General features: G+C 33.4%; 3 protein-coding genes across 7 annotated transcripts in view; 1 reads left to right on the top strand and 2 right to left on the bottom strand.

Moving 5' to 3' along the window:
- Nucleotides 1-17420, top strand: part of LOC124433900 (ubiquitin carboxyl-terminal hydrolase 32-like) — a 70900-nt gene that overhangs the window by 52167 nt on the left and 1313 nt on the right. The window contains exons 25-34 of the mRNA XM_046983746.1: nt 12531-12645; nt 12880-13031; nt 13421-14068; nt 14348-14526; nt 14629-14703; nt 15183-15303; nt 15665-15783; nt 16155-16227; nt 16397-16624; nt 16809-17246. Of these exons, the coding sequence (XP_046839702.1) occupies nt 12531-12645; nt 12880-13031; nt 13421-14068; nt 14348-14526; nt 14629-14703; nt 15183-15303; nt 15665-15783; nt 16155-16227; nt 16397-16624; nt 16809-17246 (2148 nt within the window). The remainder of the gene's footprint in view (nt 1-12530; nt 12646-12879; nt 13032-13420; nt 14069-14347; nt 14527-14628; nt 14704-15182; nt 15304-15664; nt 15784-16154; nt 16228-16396; nt 16625-16808; nt 17247-17420) is intronic.
- Nucleotides 2583-17420, bottom strand: part of LOC124433902 — a 47301-nt gene continuing 32463 nt past the window's right edge. The window contains exons 1-10 of one of the 5 annotated variants that reach the window (XM_046983751.1): nt 9580-9705; nt 8738-8859; nt 7878-8354; nt 7085-7413; nt 6843-6992; nt 6182-6507; nt 5678-6094; nt 4745-5488; nt 4029-4293; nt 2583-3355 (exon numbers count right to left, since the gene is read on the bottom strand). In XM_046983751.1, coding sequence (XP_046839707.1) covers nt 2987-3355; nt 4029-4293; nt 4745-5488; nt 5678-6094; nt 6182-6507; nt 6843-6992; nt 7085-7291 — 2478 coding nt within the window. In that variant the 5' untranslated portion in view covers nt 7292-7413; nt 7878-8354; nt 8738-8859; nt 9580-9705 and the 3' untranslated portion in view covers nt 2583-2986. Of the gene's footprint in view, nt 3356-4028; nt 4294-4744; nt 5489-5677; nt 6095-6181; nt 6508-6842; nt 6993-7084; nt 7414-7877; nt 8355-8737; nt 8860-9579; nt 9706-10564; nt 10582-17420 lie in introns of those variants that run through there. The other 4 variants (XM_046983752.1, XM_046983754.1, XM_046983753.1 and 1 more) reach the window with 4 other exon arrangements.
- LOC124433908 (dual serine/threonine and tyrosine protein kinase-like) overlaps nt 10868-17420 on the bottom strand; it is a 47052-nt gene continuing 40499 nt past the window's right edge. The window contains exon 10 of the mRNA XM_046983762.1: nt 10868-11310. Coding sequence (XP_046839718.1) covers nt 11086-11310 — 225 coding nt within the window. The 3' untranslated portion in view covers nt 10868-11085. The remainder of the gene's footprint in view (nt 11311-17420) is intronic.

Genomic DNA, 17420 nt, shown 5'->3' with positions numbered 1-17420 from the left:
CGCAAGCCAACACATACTGACCGACTACTAGACCAATCATCTTACAACCCTACATCACACAAAGCCACCACAATCAGAACATTAACAAGACGTGCACAAATCATATGTGATTCACCGGACGCTCTACAAAACGAAAACAACTATCTCAAACGTGTTTTTGACAAAAACAACTATAACTCTGACTTTATCAAACGCAACACTTACAAACCCAACGAACCCAACGAAACGAACAACTCAGTGACAACAGCAACGATACCTTACATCAAAGGTACGTCTGAGACTATCTCGCGTATCTTACGACCATACAACATACGTGTCTCACATAAACCAATCACAACATTACGACAAGTACTAACGAACATAAAGGACAAAGAACAACCCAACGAACGACAAGGTGCAGTTTACAAAATAAACTGCTCCGACTGCCACGCCTCCTATATCGGGGAAACTGGCAGGAACTTAAACATAAGACTTACTGAGCACAAACGAGCTACTAAGAAACAAGACAAAACTAATCACATTGCCGAACATCACCGAATCACAAAGCACAACATTGACTGGGACTCGGCAAAATGCATCACTTACAGTACTGACTATAGACAACGGCTTACATTAGAAAGTTGGTATACCAACTTGGAACAAACCCTGAACAGATCACAGCAATTACCGGCACCTTACAAACGACTTATTCACAATACAAACAAACGATCAACTAAAAACATTACACTTCAAACTAATTCACAATGACAATACACAATTGACACCACACATTACAACTAAAAACGTCACACCTAAATCACACATCACAACTAAAAATAAAATATTTCACTTCACACTAATCCACAATGACAATACACATTTCCTGTACACACAATACAATGACGTAAGAACCAGACAATAAATACGGCTAACCTGATGTTTACTCCTCATTTGACTCTGAAGATGACTACCGCTAAGGTTGTCGAAACGTCAGTCAACAACATCAAAAACAGTTCTTCTCAGGACTTTATTAACCTGGACGATCATCATTTACAAACATATAACGATACTCCCGGGTTCAAACCATTTACTTTATACCTTTTGATTCATAAATGTTTCAAATCATTAAAACATATTTAAAATTTTTTAATGTCGTTTGTTTTCATGAAGAAGACATGGCAATTCAATGTTTGTTTTTTGTATCAGATGCAATGTGCAAAGGTTTAAGTTGAATATAGAGTCGACGCGCTTAGGCAACAAATGGCGAAGTTGAAAGTGGCCAAAAATGGCTTACATGAAGTTTTCGGTTTTTTACAAGGATGCGTGCATATTGCCATAGTGACCTCTTCCAACAACCATGTAAAGATAAAGGTAGTCTAATAAACTTTGTAAACATAATTAAGGCCATAAAAAATGCGAACATCGTTTTTTGTAAAAATAACTAGCAAAAATAGATAAGGAGATCCCATGTAATGTGCATCTACTGACTGGTTTTCGTAGATCTCTGAGGGTTTTCCTCCGGCAAAACGCTGGTTTCCCTCATCTTTAGACAATTGCTCTAAAGAATAACAAAAAAACGGTGGCTATGCCTTCTGCAGTAGGGTTAGATTCGCAAACTATACGAAGAAACAAGAGTTTAAAATTTCGTATTTCTGGAATCAGATACCTATAATTACTATGACAACAAATAAAAACAAATACAGTTTTTTTAAGGTAAGCTGCCAAGTTTCATCATTGATTTAATTGAACATCAATTTCAACTTATACATTCCGACAGATTTAGAAACACTTCATTCTTATTTCAGAGATGATTTTTTATTCCTAAGGATTTTCAAAAGTTGTATCCTATACGAAGAAGTTCTTACTAAGCTGTAAATTGGGGTGTGTAGCCCTTGCATTATGAGAATTTGTCGCAAATTCTTCGCTATTTTACGTCTAGTTATTCTAGTATGATGATAATTTAAAGCAAGCAACACAAGCGAGTGGCTCGCAGGAGAATTCACGAAAAGGAAAAAATATGGCGTGAGTAAAATTAGATTTTGTACGACAGATTGCTGTTCTTTAACTCCGATTTCTATATTTTTGCTTTGTTTATTTATAGAAAATGTGAAACCCTAAACAACTTACCAGTTGAGAAAGGGAAAGTCATGCTGTGCTTATAAGTCAGCTGAAGTGAGTAATTATATTTTACCGCTTACATAACCTTCAAGAGAATGTTTACAGCTCTATGAATGTTACTGAAAACAAACAGTAACGTTTGTTACCAGCTTAACTTAATACAAACTATTACCTATTAAAATATTTTATCACAGCATCAGGATCAACGAATTCTAAGAAACACATAAAATTTAAACAAAACACTTTTTGCTCTTTTCATTGATTTGTTTGCCAGAAAGATTTTTTTACCGGATCCAGAGGTTTTCCCTCCACGCCCACTAAGAAAAGAAACACTGTTTCTACAAATGACCAAAAATTTTATATTTTGAATGAATTATTTGACCACTGCAGTCTGCACATACTTTTTTTACGTGGATTGTTGTCTGAAATCTCTGTTCACGTAATTAGATTTCCTTGAAAACGGTACCATATAAAGTCTGTAAACGTTTTGATTTATATGCAGTATCGATCTATTTGACTCATATTACGAAATTATTGCGTTTTAAGGGAATTATATGATAATTTTTAAGCAATACATATTATTGGTTCACAAAGTTGATATTATATGTAGTTTAGCAAAATTTACGAAGTAGCTGTGTGCCCGATCCATATATTTATTTTCTGAAATTTAGAAACAGTATGGCCAGCTCAAACTCTATCTAATGTGTTTCTATGGCATTTATTAACACATTATCAGCCATAAAAACTTCTACATATTTTTAACACGATAATTAAAATCTAATATTAATAAAGTATTAAAACGCATATTTCTTTCATGGGAAAATGGCTAACACGTCATATAGTTTGTAAATGAAAAGTTCTTGGGACCTCGTGATGTTCTTCCAATTTTTTAATTTTCTAACATTTGAAAACACATTTTACTTGTTGGTCTTTGATCATGCTCATGCAACCAACAATACATCATCAAATGTTGTATCATGGGAATGATAATTTTATTTTCGTCATTTTTTGGTCTGTGACCTTTGATGACCTTTGATTTGAATTCCTCTTTCACAATTGGCATGAGTTCCTCGAAAGCCACGACACCATACCACATCTCCCAAAGCATGATACCAAAACTGTAAATATCTGCAGCTTTTGTCATATGATGCAAGTTTTCCAGTACTTCTGGTGCATGGTAAATGATACTTTTTTCAGTTTCCTTGAATTCACCAACAATTCCAACATCAGATATCGCTGCTACGTCGTTGTCTTTTATCTAGAAAATGTCAATGTGTTAAAATCCATCTTTATAATGTAGTACATGAACCATGTAAGCTGCCTGCTCTTTTTGAATGTTGTAAAACGTAGTAATCTAGGCGATTATGTAATTTACAAAGAGTGTTAAGTTCTTTTTTTACCTAAATTTTGAAACAAAAAATTACTATAATCCACAGCTACATTTTGATAATTCAAAACACAGTTTCTTAGTTTTTTAAGTAATTTTATTGCAACACTAACTGTGACAGCAACAATTCTTAAACTTGCCATTTGTGGAAAAATCACAGAGAGAATATATGTCAATTATTTAGTTCTTTAAAAAATTTCGCATTAGAACTCCAAGACTTTTCCCAACTATTATTGCCCATCATGTATAATCATTGACTTAAATGTTTCAAAAATAATATTATGTAATATATTTGGTCACCAATATTGAGCCGTGGGTCATCATTATCATATTTTCTTTTTGCTTTTTTGCAAATGACATGTTGGCTATTGTGATTGAATATACTCGTTAACTAAACTCTTCTGGGTTTTCATTCTTTAGATGAGAAGAATTAAGGTACAAAAGTGAAATTGTTAAAAGTGGGCTAATTTGTGTGTGCATTAGCTATCTTTACTCAAAGTGTTGAAATGCATTTCTTGATATGTAAAATGAAAAGCATACGAACCAGAACATTTTCCAATTTAAGATGTCGATGTACGAGACCCCTCTCATGGACGTAGTTTAGCCCGTTTGCAATTTCTTTTGCCCATTTCTTATAATTCGATGTTGCAAAGTTGGTGTCGTGGGATTGAGCTGGGACATTTTTTGGATAGTCAAAAATGACTCTCCGAAGGCTTTTCTTGCAAAGTGGCATTATGAAAATATACTTCTGTGGGTCATCTTGCTTCATCACTCCAATAAGTTGAAGAACGTTGTCATGTTTCAAATGTCTAAGTATACGTAATTTTGATAGATTAGTAAGGGCAATACTATAATTTTGTGTGCAATTAAGAACAAACTATATCTACGACTGCCATGATTTTAAAACAGTTGATAGTTTAATTTTTGCAATGCTATTGTACATGTTTGCATTGAAATTATTTGAAATTACTATGTTCACTAGAATTAAAATAGAAAAATGATTCACTCTAAAGTGGTCAGGGAAATGTAAATTGAAACAATTACTCGCAGATGCTCTTGGACAGGTAGTTACGTATGAAAAATTATTGATTTTGGTAGATAACCTACTTGTTAGGGTAAATTTGACAATGAATTCCTAAAATACAACGCAATGTATCTGAAAAACCTTAGGATGGGGAAGCAAATAAAATTCCCCAAGAAAGTTAACCAATTCAATGAAAGTTGAATGAAATTTAAAAGACAGGCATAAAATCTAATTACCTTACGTCAAGTTGCTCATTCAAATAAAATCTTCCATTCATTTGGTCAAATGGATTTTTGAAAACTTTCAAGGCAATATTTTCTAGTAATGGTATGGGCGATTCAGACCGCTTCACAATCTTTCTTTTTCCGCGATAGATTCGAGCAAACTCTCCTTCTCCAACATGAGACCTAAGATTAGGTTCCCATGCTAAATCACGTTTGTCTATTGTCGATGGAAACAACTTCAGTCCCAACGGTGTTATCTTATCTCTCAGTTCTTCGCTCTTTTCCTGAATAGGAGCATAATGATGTTCCATCTCCAGATTACTACGTGAATCATCACTCAACCTCTTCACCATTTTCTTATCACCTTCTACTACATGTAGAACTAGACTTGAATAAATAGACACAATCTCATCAGTTTTATTTATTAGTGCTTGCGCCTCTTCAAGAATTGGTTGGGCTTTTTTTTCCTCCAAAAATGTTTTCGAGCGATGTCGCAAATATTGATAAGGGTTTTCTTCAAATTTATGCAGTGCTTTATGGGAATTAACTTCCTTTGCAAATACAACTGTACCCAGTACTGGTGCACTGATAAGAACACCCGCAGCAGCAACGGGTAACCATATGGGCAGCATGGCTCCAACAAGAATTTTTGCCAGGAAGGATTGCTGGCTTCGTTGTGTCAAATTTTCAACTTGCCACTTCAGGCTGTTGCCATCGTTTCCCAAACTGTCAAGTTCTTCTTTTAAGAAGTATAATCTAAAGAGAAGGTTCAATTTTGTTGAGATTAAAGCTTGGGTGAATGAAATCGTCGCAAACAAACAGGGGAAAGCCAATCCCAGTCGTATACGATTTAAGCCTAACTTTGTTAGGTTATCAATTAAAATTAAAAGTATGCTTTCCTTATGCATAATTACTGTACTTTTGATCAATCATGATCAAAACAACCTTTTCAAGTAATGATCAATTGTTTCCCAGTGGATTTTTTCATGAATTCGTTCTTTCATTTCCCATTCATTTATAAGTTGCAAAAACTTTTCAGCAATTGATTTATCGATATTTCCTTTTGTCAATTTCCATTTGTGCTCGAGCATATGATCCACATCATCGGTGTTCCAGGAATAGAATTTTTCTTCAAATTCACTCGTTTTTATGTATTCTTTTATCTTATCAGAAAAAGGTTTTGTTTTAGATTGTAACTCCGTTCTTATTTTTTCGCTTTCATCCTCATTTTGACTTTGGATATTTTTAATTCGACATTCGAGTGAATCTATTCTGTTGCGATTATTTCCTTGTGCTAAATTAGCCTGGACTTTAAAGAAATTTGCCAACTTGAAAATTTGAGACAGAATCGTATCTAATTTCCTGAAACAACACAATCAGATACTGAAAATCAAGTTCAAAGAAAAATAGTTATAAATAAAAAAACTATGAATCTTGTGACCAACTTACTGCCAATTGTCGTACAGTCGAATGTCAATCGCACGTAATATTAGTTGCCTAATGCTGTCTAGTAATCTTTGAAACTCTGGAGAAATGCCGCCACATTCTTGCACTTTAATGGCATTTTTTGCAGATATTGTTAGAATTTGCTTCCTTTTATTGGCAACTTCCCAGTATTCAGGTAGCTGTTTTTCAAGATGTTTTCTTACGGAATCTTCCTCTACCTTTTCTACTTTATCCCATTTATATGCTACAAATAGTGTGCATTCTTCGAGAAGGTTAATACAATGACGGCCAGCATTAGATGTTTCAAGTTTCTCGGCCATTTTTTTCATCTGAAGAGATAAACATCTTATTAAATTCTGTGTTTTTGCAATTTACATTTTTCAGAAATGTTTTCAATCTTCATGCTTAAAAACTTGAAAAAAGACAATAACTGTTAGCGCATCTTTAAGTTCAAAATATCAAAGCCGAAAATATTAAGTATAAGAAAAACCATCATTGAAAACATTTATAACTAATAGTAATTTGCTTAGTTGTAGCTCATAAAATGCATTAGACATTAGCAATTTGGCTACCTCAATTTACATTTATTTGTGAATGAATCTTAAGTCAATCTTGGAAAGTAGAGATTTTGTTGTAAAAAAATGCTGCAAATTTTTTGAAGTACCTTCATTGTAGATTCTCTTTGCACACCACCAGCTCGTGCAACATCAAGAATATAAATATATGCAAAAGCATTAGGAAGATAGTTCATTAAAATTTCGTCCATTTTTTCTGATTCACCAAGACCTGGACTGTCCACAATAACAATTTCTTGCTGCAAAATACAAATGAAAGCTTAAGGAAATTGAAGAAAATTCTAACGTTACGCACTGGCATATCAAAGAGTAAAAATGTGTAGTTGTAAACCTTCAGTAAATCATGTGGCCAAAATATTTCTACTCTTTCAATTTCTCCTGTTTCCCTCATGTCCTTCTCATATGAACCGATGCGGTTAACATATGAACCGATTCGCATAGCATAACTCTGCTCAGATTCTTCATTTCTTGCCAGACTAACGACTTTGGGAGCGAGTCGTTTTTTTTGTACGTTGTCATATTTATAGTGTACAATCATTTCCTTTTCTTTGCCAAATTTAACCTCGCATATTGTTGAAAACAAATAGAAAGTATGATGCGGCACTAAATCGTCACCAAGAATCAAATTTAGTATAGTTCTTTTTCCTGTATATGTTTCACCTTCATGAAAGAATCAAAACACATGATGTCGCACTTGTAGTTTTACTAAAAACTTCAGGTGGGATTCTTTGTAAAAGTAAAGTAAAGGAAAGGTTTTTTTATTATAAAATGCAATTTCACCATACTACATATGTCATTCGATATATGAATTTAACGTTCAGAATACGCTGAGTTTGATGAGCTCAACGCAGATTCAAATTAACCAACGTTAATTTTTTTGGGTGTACACACTTCTAATCCAGGTTTAACCTGGATTTAACTATGCTCATCTCAAGAGAAAGGTTAAACTCAACCCAGGTTAAACCTAGGTTAGTACTGTTTACAGAGGAAAGAACTAACTTCGGTTAATTTGAACCTGGGCTGAACCAATGTTAGTTTATGTCGTGTGAATTGGGCTTTGTAGCTGCATGTACCTGTGCAAAAATTGCTCGATTGTTATCGCAAAGTCTGCTGAGGTTTCTTACCTGCAATTAGAAGATAATATTTCTTTTTTTCCAATGATTTTTGAATGTCGTTAATGTACTGTCGAACATCAACTTTGATATTAAGAAGGTCTTTTAATTTTGGAAAATCTACATCCCCAAGACGGTGTAAACACTCGTCGATTTTTTCGTTGTAGTCTAACAAAGCATCTCTATTTAGGTTGTCTCTTGACTTTGCTTTCTCTACAACTTCAGCACCCTAATTAATGTAAATGCTTTCTTCATAAACTTAAGCCATCACACAAACCTAATATTCATTGTTTGTCCCGAAATTCCATTCGCGTATATTCCACTTCTGGAAGTTTGATCACGAATTCTCTCTTTTAGTATTGACTTCAAACTGCTTAGAGACGCTGTCTCTTCGTCGTATTTAATGTTCAAAATGTGAACTATCTCTAGGATCTCGTTAAGGTGTAGACTGTCAACGCTCTTTCGTGGCATTTTGCAAATTTCTTTTATCTATAATTGTTTTGTTTGAAAAATTAATGGTCAAAATGTAGAATTGGTCATGGTACAATCTTTGCATGTTTTTGTCATTGAACTAAAATACATGGAACGCTACCTGTTATAGAAAAGCGTGACAATTTTTTGAAGCCAAATCTTACACCCAGACACGCAAGATTATACCCAGACACGCGTATGTAGTTCAATCAATATTCACTCCGCGAGAAAATCTCGAAACACTACACACGCGTGTCTGGGTGTAATTTCGCGTGTCTGGGTTTAAGATTTGGTTTCAATTATTTGCTTCATATAGCGTCCACCATGTATTTTAGTTTAATGGTTTTTTATAAAAGTTTACTTTGTTTTGTGTAATACTTTTAATATGAAAAATACATTACGTGTCGTGAACAATAGTAATATTTTTTCTTTGTGCTAGGTAATTTTCATTTGATGATAGGTACAGATATGACTTGCTTTGAACATAGTTTCATGAGATTCCCAGTTTCAATCAAAGTGACTGCTACAAAAAATAACCCATATATACAGAGTTTAATGCACAGAGTTTAATGGATGAGCTATGTGATTGTATGTTTTTTAATTTGTATGCAGCCAATCTCAGCATGCATGCATGAACTAGGAAGTTAGGAATCAATGATATTTACTAGTTGGCTTTCATCTGTGTATCTATGTAAACATGTTGCATGTAAGCACGGAAACTTTCACAGGTTTCCATAACGAATTGAGGAAACTTGTAGCATTCTAAGTATTTGATTATTAATTAATTGATCAAAGTCATGTCAATATACGCAAACGTCATTTTCTCTTCAACAATGACTTCATTTTTTAAGCTTGTTGTTTACTGATACATGTTCTTGGCAGCAGCCTTCGGATGTCTCATTAAAAATAAGCGAAATAAATGTAAGCAACATTAAGTTATTTTATTGAGCTTGTCAAAACACCAGTCGTCTTTAAAGATGCTGTCAAATCATAAATCTATATGTGCTGCGTTAATTTAAAGAAAAAAACTTAACTGAAGCGATGATAAAATCATTATCTTAAATATATTATAATTTTACAATGCAATGGATATTTTGATGGTTACTTAAATTAAGGAAGAAGGATTTGGCAACTAAGATATTACAAGGAAATTGTTTTAATCTAATAAAAGAATGTTTGAAGGCCAAATATAAGTTTGCTTATGTTTGCTTATACAATCAATGTTCAACATTTTTCAACTAACCTGCTTCGGCAAAAGTAAACACACCAACAACAGCGAGGACCTATTTCACCAACTAATGTAAAAGCAGAGTCAGTTGCTCAACGTTATCATACTTTGATATGAAGGATATATGCACCGTTGAGTTCTTTGAAAACATTCTATGCAGCGGAATAAATAAATAATGCACTTATGCGAAGAATTCTTCTACAGTAATTCACTTAAAGTACGTCAACATTTAACAATAATCTTCAATATTAGTTGTTATGCCTGACAAATGTTGATGCCTGAAAATTGAAGATTTAAGTGTGCGTATTGATTTTAAAGACAGCATGAATTGCATAAAATTTGTTTTCTGCAATTCTTAATTTTTCTTTGAGCAAAGTTCATGAGATTTTCTTAGTAGGTTGTACATTTATTATATACATTCAACTTTATCGAATCATAGAATGATTGGATTCAATTTGTGAACGAATATTCTTTGTTCCTGCTTGTTTGTGGAGATTATTAAATAAAGTTTTGTCATAGAATGTGCGTGAGCTGATAAGATCGCGTTGGCGGGTGAAAACCTATCGGAATGACAAATGTTTTGTAAACAAAACAAACTCGAGCTTCTTTTTGTTTTTTCATTCTATAGGCACTTGTCAAACAATCAAATATTTTCAACAAAAACATAGCTATTATATAAATGCGATGTTGCAATCAGTTGCTCAACGTTTGAATCGAAAGATTTTCAAAAATATTTAGATGTTTATAGTTTTCATAACTGAAGAGATTAAGATTTTGCCAAAGGAACGAAATCAAAAAATAAAAATATTAAATGAAGAAATTTGTATATATTTCCTGCTTCTTTGTCATAACCAGTTGACTACTTACAAAGATTAGTGTTGTATAATCGCTGCGACGCTATCAGTGTATCATCATCGGCACAGAAACACTATAACAGTGTCGCTTAGAACATTCTTGTTTCTATTTCCATTTTCTGTGCCACTTTCTTTGATTCACTCACCTACATTTAGCTGTGTTGTTTCATTAATTGTTTTGCACTTGTGCATTGGAAGGAAGCAAAATTCTTAAAAGAACTTGAAAAGTAAATTCCACAAGAACCCAATTGTTGACGTAGGTTAGGACTAAGATTGACAATTTCCAGTTAGAAAGAAAGATTATATTTGCTATACCATATTAGAATTGAAAACATTTCTTAAGTACTCCATCTTGCTTTTGTGCACCAAATGGCTCTTGAATTCTCTTAAACTTCCATCTTCAACCAGTCATTAATTTTTAGAGGCATTCAATAGAAAAGAGACTGAAATTATCACTGATATGAAAGAAATTCATTCATTATGAAATCTACATAAAAGGAAAACTATAAATTTGCTGACATAAAAGTCTTCTCTTGGAGTCCCTCCAAACATTTTTGAATGCTTGGTCTTTGATGAGGGTCATGGTGCCAACATGTCTCAATCATCTTCTTTATATGTGGATAGTTCATGACCTTATCTAGTTTTGGTCAATGACCGTTGATGATCTTTAATTTGAAATCATCTGTTCTAATTGGTCTAAGCTTTCGAAGGCTTTATCACCATGCCACATTTCCCAAAGTAAAATTGAAAAACTATAGATATCTGCTTCTTTCTTCATGTTATCAAAGCTCTTCAAAACTTCTGGAGCAAGGTAGATCATACTTCTCTCGGTTACGTAAAATTGGCCTGAAATTCCAATGTCTGATATCGCTGGTTCACCGTTTTCGTTCATCTGTAGAATGTGGTGATAATTGAGATTAAATCATATCTTTGAAACGATAAAAATTCCGTGATTGCTAAATGGACAATATAGTAAATTAAAATAACAAGCCTTTGAGAGAAATGGAAGACGGTACAAACAAATAAAAGCTATGGTCGAGACAATGCAGTAGTGTTCTCCTTAATATTATTTTGCTCTCAATGTTGTGTTTAGATCTTTATCTATCATCTCTACTCACTTTAGTATATGTTCATCAAAATATTAATTTCTACCATTTTAATATACATGCTATCACAATTCCGAAAGTCGATTTATAAGGAAACTATATTAGCATATTTCTAAAAAAAGTTGAAAAATAATGTTAACCAACTGCAATTTTTTCAAATATCAATTTGTTGTAACCGTTTATTAAAAGACTATCCAAAAAGTTTATTTTGAAAATTTCAAAACTAATGCCATTTAAAATATATTAAAAATAAAATGATGATTGTTATGTGACCAACTATATTCGCATGTTAGATCCTTAAACAAACTTTGTAATTTAATCTTCGTTCCTCAAACTAAAAATTCTTTAATAAGAGTAATTGTCGAGAAATTAGTAATTGTTAGTGACAAAATGATTGACTAACATATTTAGAAACATATTTTATGATTTTTCGACATTTAAATACAAACCAAAATATTTTCAAGTTTGAGATGACGGTGTATAAGACCCATTTCATGTATATACTGCAATCCATTAGCAATCCCTTTAGTCCAGCTCACAAATTTCTCGATTGCTGCATTGACATTATTTGAATTTGCTGGTATTACGTCATTGTCATCCATCACCACTTTCCTGAAATTTTTCTTGCACAACGGTAACACAAAAGCATGTATCAAATGTTTTGAACCATCGTCCTTTATAATTTATTCCTTTACTGCCCCAATAAAAGGAAGAACATTTTCATGCTTTAAACACCTGTTAAAACAAATTTTACATGAATTATTTGAAATGAATTATTGAGGATTATTGTATATATCTGAGTTTTCATAAAAAATTGTTGTTGATCTTTTTCAAGTTCAGGTATGAGCACAACCTCATTTTTCCCATGTAATGTATCCCAGTGTATCCATGTAATGTATCCCAGTGTATCTGCTATACGAAGAGTCATTCTCATAATTCAGTTTGAATATTTATACAACAACCTTCTCTTGACTTTTTCATTTACATAAGTATGTTTATTTTTAAGTTGAGAAGTTGTGTTCGTTGTTTGAAATGTGACCACGTCAGCGTTCGTTTTGATCCATACACATTTTTATCATTACCTATTCCTATGGATAATTCTATTTACGTCGAATGCATTGGTGAGTTTTTATTGTATTATGAATAATTATGGACAGCTAATATATCTATGGTTAACTCTATTACATCAAAGGTACTTGTTCTCAACTTTTTGTTTCGGTGAACGAAAGATTAAGTTTTACATAGTGTGTGAACAAATTACGTTCCTTTTGTTCGGATGATACCGGTTTGGGCAATCAATCTTTCACACAAATTTTAAAACTACCATGTAGAATTTTCCCCTGTGTATTATATAGTTGTTACTCTCGATGGCAGTGTTCCCGTGAAGTACGGCTTGTTGTTAAACAAAGAAGATACATACAAGACGTTGAAAAAAGAGTTAGCCAGACTTTGCTCTTCGACGCCCTCTCAGCTTTTAATGGCCGAATTACTGGGAGCCGTCATCAAGGTAAAAACAATATATAAGGCATACTGATACACTGACAATGATGGATGATTTAGTTGCACAGTTTTTTTTAGTTACTCAGAAAAACAGTTGAGTACAATTTGTGAGCGTTATGTTCGATGTTAATGCAGTAAAAACTTAATATACAAAATTTAATGTTTCTTTCAACTTGTAAAAGCGCGCTCTTATAGTCCCTTACTTGCTTATTGCTACACTCGAATACTCTTAGCGATTGGATCCAAAATTTCTGCAAATATATTTGTTGAAAATCCAAATTCAACATTTCACTAATTCATGACCACTTTTTTTATAAAAATGCAATAGAAAGTCTTGTTCTGTTTTCCTGTTGTATTCACACTGAGTATTTTCTTTCTGTTTCTTTGCATGTGTAGGGACTTCCTTTGGATAATCAAAAAGTGCGGTGTAGCCTATCGGGAATGATGTACGCCTTTGAGATCCCACTGCCTTCTACCATTGAGGAAGATAACCGTCCACCAAGTGTCGATGCTGTTAGTATTGGAGAAGCAACTAGTGAAGAGATGACTGTAGACGATGATACGCAATCATTGCATTGTCCAGAGACGAATAATGAAGAGACACGCGTTTCTTCGACTGCTATGTTATGTAACGAATCTAGTGATACTCAATGCGTTCGAAGTGTCAGTCAAAGCAGCTCTGAGAGAAATCACGGTGGATCATTAAAAATTCCATGTATTAGCAGGCAGACATCTGATGAAGGCTTGGACATCGATACGGTTACGTCCGGAAAAAGCAATGCTGGTTTTTTGAAACAATTCAGTCCGAGGTTTCTACGAAGCATACCGAATAAAAAGAACTCTTCTTCATTTAGTGATGGACTTGGTAGTCATTTAAGCATTGAAAGCTCAAAAAATTCTTATGCTCAAGCCCACGTCAAATCAGCGAATTCTTCAGTTTCAAATGTTGCATCTAGCTCCATTACTGTCGCACATTCTGCTTCATCACAAGTATCTAAAAGGTCAAGTCGGACTTCTTATCTCATCGGTTTTCATCGAAAACTGGTAAATAGTTTAAAATATTTATAATATATACATATATATATATATTGTTGTCCCTGTGTATTGCTTATAAAAATAGGGTAAACGTTACTCTTTAGTGTGTTGAGTGTATCATCTTGTCAAAAACATGTTATACGTCTACAATGGGAAACTTGACTACTTGGGGAAAATGTAATTGATTGAAGAATCATTGGTTTATAGATACTTAATGTTAAAGCACCTCACTATAAAGAATTGTGTGAATATGTACTTCAACTGTGCATATTTGTTTCTGTTTTATAGATGAGATTAGATGTGTACTTCATCGCTCCACAGAAGAATCGTCGAAGTTTGTTTGGATATCCACTCATTATACCGTGTTGTCCGAATACAAAGAATAGCGAGTTGTATTCAAGCGTCTGGCGGCAGATATCTCGTTATGTTAGCGCACATCCGCCAGGAGACGATTCATTGTCAAACAGGTTTGTTTGTTATTCTTCAGTTTCGTCAGGTTACTATAGCAACTCATGTTTACGCCCCTCTCGTATAATAACTTAAACGTTTACTATTTTTGTAATATTTAGTGAGCAAGGCTATCCATTTCAATTGAAAATCGTGGATGAAAACGGTCTTGTCTGTGCTCAATGCTGTTGGTTTAAGTAAGGAAATATTTATTATCGTAAATTTTATTGACGAACATCATGTGGACCATATGTGTTCGATGAGATTTAGAAAATTAGAAAATTTTTTTCGTGATAAAATGAAGTTTCCTTTCTTGGAAAATGTTTTTGAATACAGCAATCAACTTGATACTGAGAAGTCAACTTCAAGCAACGAAAACTCGTCTATTTTGTGTAATTTTATTTCCTGATAACTATAGGGAAACAGCATAGCAATGGGGAAAAGATATTTAAAAAAGGCAACTGATAAATGCTTTCATTAACTTTTAATGGATGTTTATAAAAAGGGATGAAAATTTTGTAATTTAATGGTAAATATTTGGGTACAATAGGGATGATCTTCTATTTGTAATTTTTTCTGAACAATCGATGACGATTGTTGAGAAAGTGTTCTGCCGATCGTGGTGCTATAAAAATGTTAAACTTTTTATTTAACACATTTTCTTCGTTTTCCACAGGTTTTGTCGCGGTTGCACCATCGAATGTGATGATAAAGAATTTAATTTTGATTGTCATTACGTTGCCATTGAATGGGAGCCTACAACTTTACATTTACGTTACCAATCTTCTCAGGAAAAGTTTCGTTTTTTGATACTATAATTACAAGACTCAAAGTTACGTACTTAGTCAACTGTCAGAAATAGATTTCTTGTTAAACCATTCCTATTTTCACATCGTGGTAATATTTGCATCATTTAAACATTAACCAAGTACATACTCATAGGTCATACTTGGAAATAAACTTCTCGTTAAACCATTCCTATTTTCACATCGTGGTAATATTTGCATCGTTTAAACATTAACCATGTACATACTCATGCGTCATACTAGGAAATAAACTTCTCGTTAAACCATTCCTATTTTCGCATCGTGGTAATATTTGCATCGCTTAAACATTAACCAAGTACATATTCCTAGGTCATACTTGTATTTTCACCAGGTTTTTACTGAACATGAAAGTGTTGCAGAAAGTCGTCGTCTTCAAACTGAACCCATCGACCTTTACGAGTGTTTCAAAGCATTCACAAAGGAAGAAGAACTCGGAGAAGATGAAATGTGGTGAGTTTATTTTAAGATTTTATTTATAATGAACTAGTAAATATTTATTTCACTCTAACTTATAAATCTCTGTGTCACAAGCTATTAGCAACTTTTTTGTTTGTTTAATGAAAACAATGGACGCTGTCATTTGTCGGCAAATTGCATGTTTGACATCTTTGTCTCATTTGGAATAGCATGAGCAGCGTTTCTATGTTGTGTGTTGCTTTTGCTGTGTGTTACTTCTTCACTCGATTATGCGTTTTGTGTTATGTGAAATTTCTCGTTTTCAATGAAAAATTAACTACATGAACATAATACTCTTCTCTAACAATTACTTGATACTCAGATCATTACAGGTTGAATTTTGACGATTGCTTTGACCCGTTTAGGTATTGCTCAAAATGTAAGAAGCATCAAATGGCCTGTAAGAAATTAGACATATGGAGTCTTCCCCCTATTCTGGTCAGTTCAAATCTTGCAAATATTAAGAAAATTATATTTTGTACATAGAGAGAACCATTTTCTGTTTTTATTCCGTTTAGATTTACAAAATAAATATTGTATCGATTAATTTGGACAGATTTTCATACTTCCAAGAAGCATGTACTTTCCTTTTGTTTTTATTTTTTGGATTATTCATCTTAAACGATTCCAGTTTATGAATGGTCGTTGGGTAAAGTCGAACAAGATCGTTAATTTTCCTATGGAATACTTCGATCCATCTGAGTTTGTTGTCAAACGTTCAGCGGAAGATGCAAAATGTGTGAAAACAGTTAACGTACAAACAGCTGTTGATAATAATCTAGAAAATACTGGAGAAGATTCTCATCAAGAGGCTGATAACATGATTTTGGACCAGGTAATTGCTAATATTCCAAAATCTGTTCTCGTCAATTAAATACGCAGTCATTTCGCACTCACATCAGAGCACGATTGTCGTTTGCTTTAAAAACATAAGAATGATACTTTATCTAAGCTACTTTATCTCTATGCATGTACCTTATGAGGTTTCATTGCATTTTAAGATTTTCACGTGTTTTTAGGATCTTGTCGACTTCGAGATGCAACAAAAGAGTTCCAATGATTCAGGCTTAACTTCAAGCACTTCAAGTACAGAATCGTCCATCGAAAATGAAGATAGCTCTGGTTGTCTTTATGAGAATGGAAGGCATCGTGAAAAAAGGTCGAAAAAACATGAGTTGAAGGAAACGAGAGGTGAAAGTACTGACGATGACATGCAATGCGACAGGTCTCTAAAGAATAATGATGAATCAAATGGTATTGATCTCTCGTTATCTAACGACATTTCCAAGATATCTGATGTGAGGCTATCTAAGCGAGGTTCCATAGTGAACTCGTTACCTTCAAGTGGAGCTTCAAGTACAATGAGTGATGTCAACTGTATTGATAAACAGTTGTCAATTGTTACAAATATGGAAACTTACACTTCGTCAATGCTTTATAATCTCTACACGATTTCGGTAAGTGGGTAATCTGCTTTCCTCAATGAATAAATGAAACAAAGATTTCTTGACTAACCTTTTAATCTGTTTTTATGATTATTGTTTGGTTACCCATTGTAGCACTTTTTTTAAGCCTTCAGCTTTCCGTCTACCGTAAACAACATTTCACAAACATCCTTGTTATTCGTTTGT

This window comes from Xenia sp. Carnegie-2017, unplaced genomic scaffold (genome assembly GCF_021976095.1).
Source record: "Xenia sp. Carnegie-2017 unplaced genomic scaffold, XeniaSp_v1 HiC_scaffold_14, whole genome shotgun sequence".
NCBI lineage: Eukaryota > Metazoa > Cnidaria > Anthozoa > Malacalcyonacea > Xeniidae > Xenia > Xenia sp. Carnegie-2017.
The sequence above is the reverse complement of the archived record's forward strand: the minus strand, read 5'-3'. Positions and strand labels throughout refer to the sequence as shown.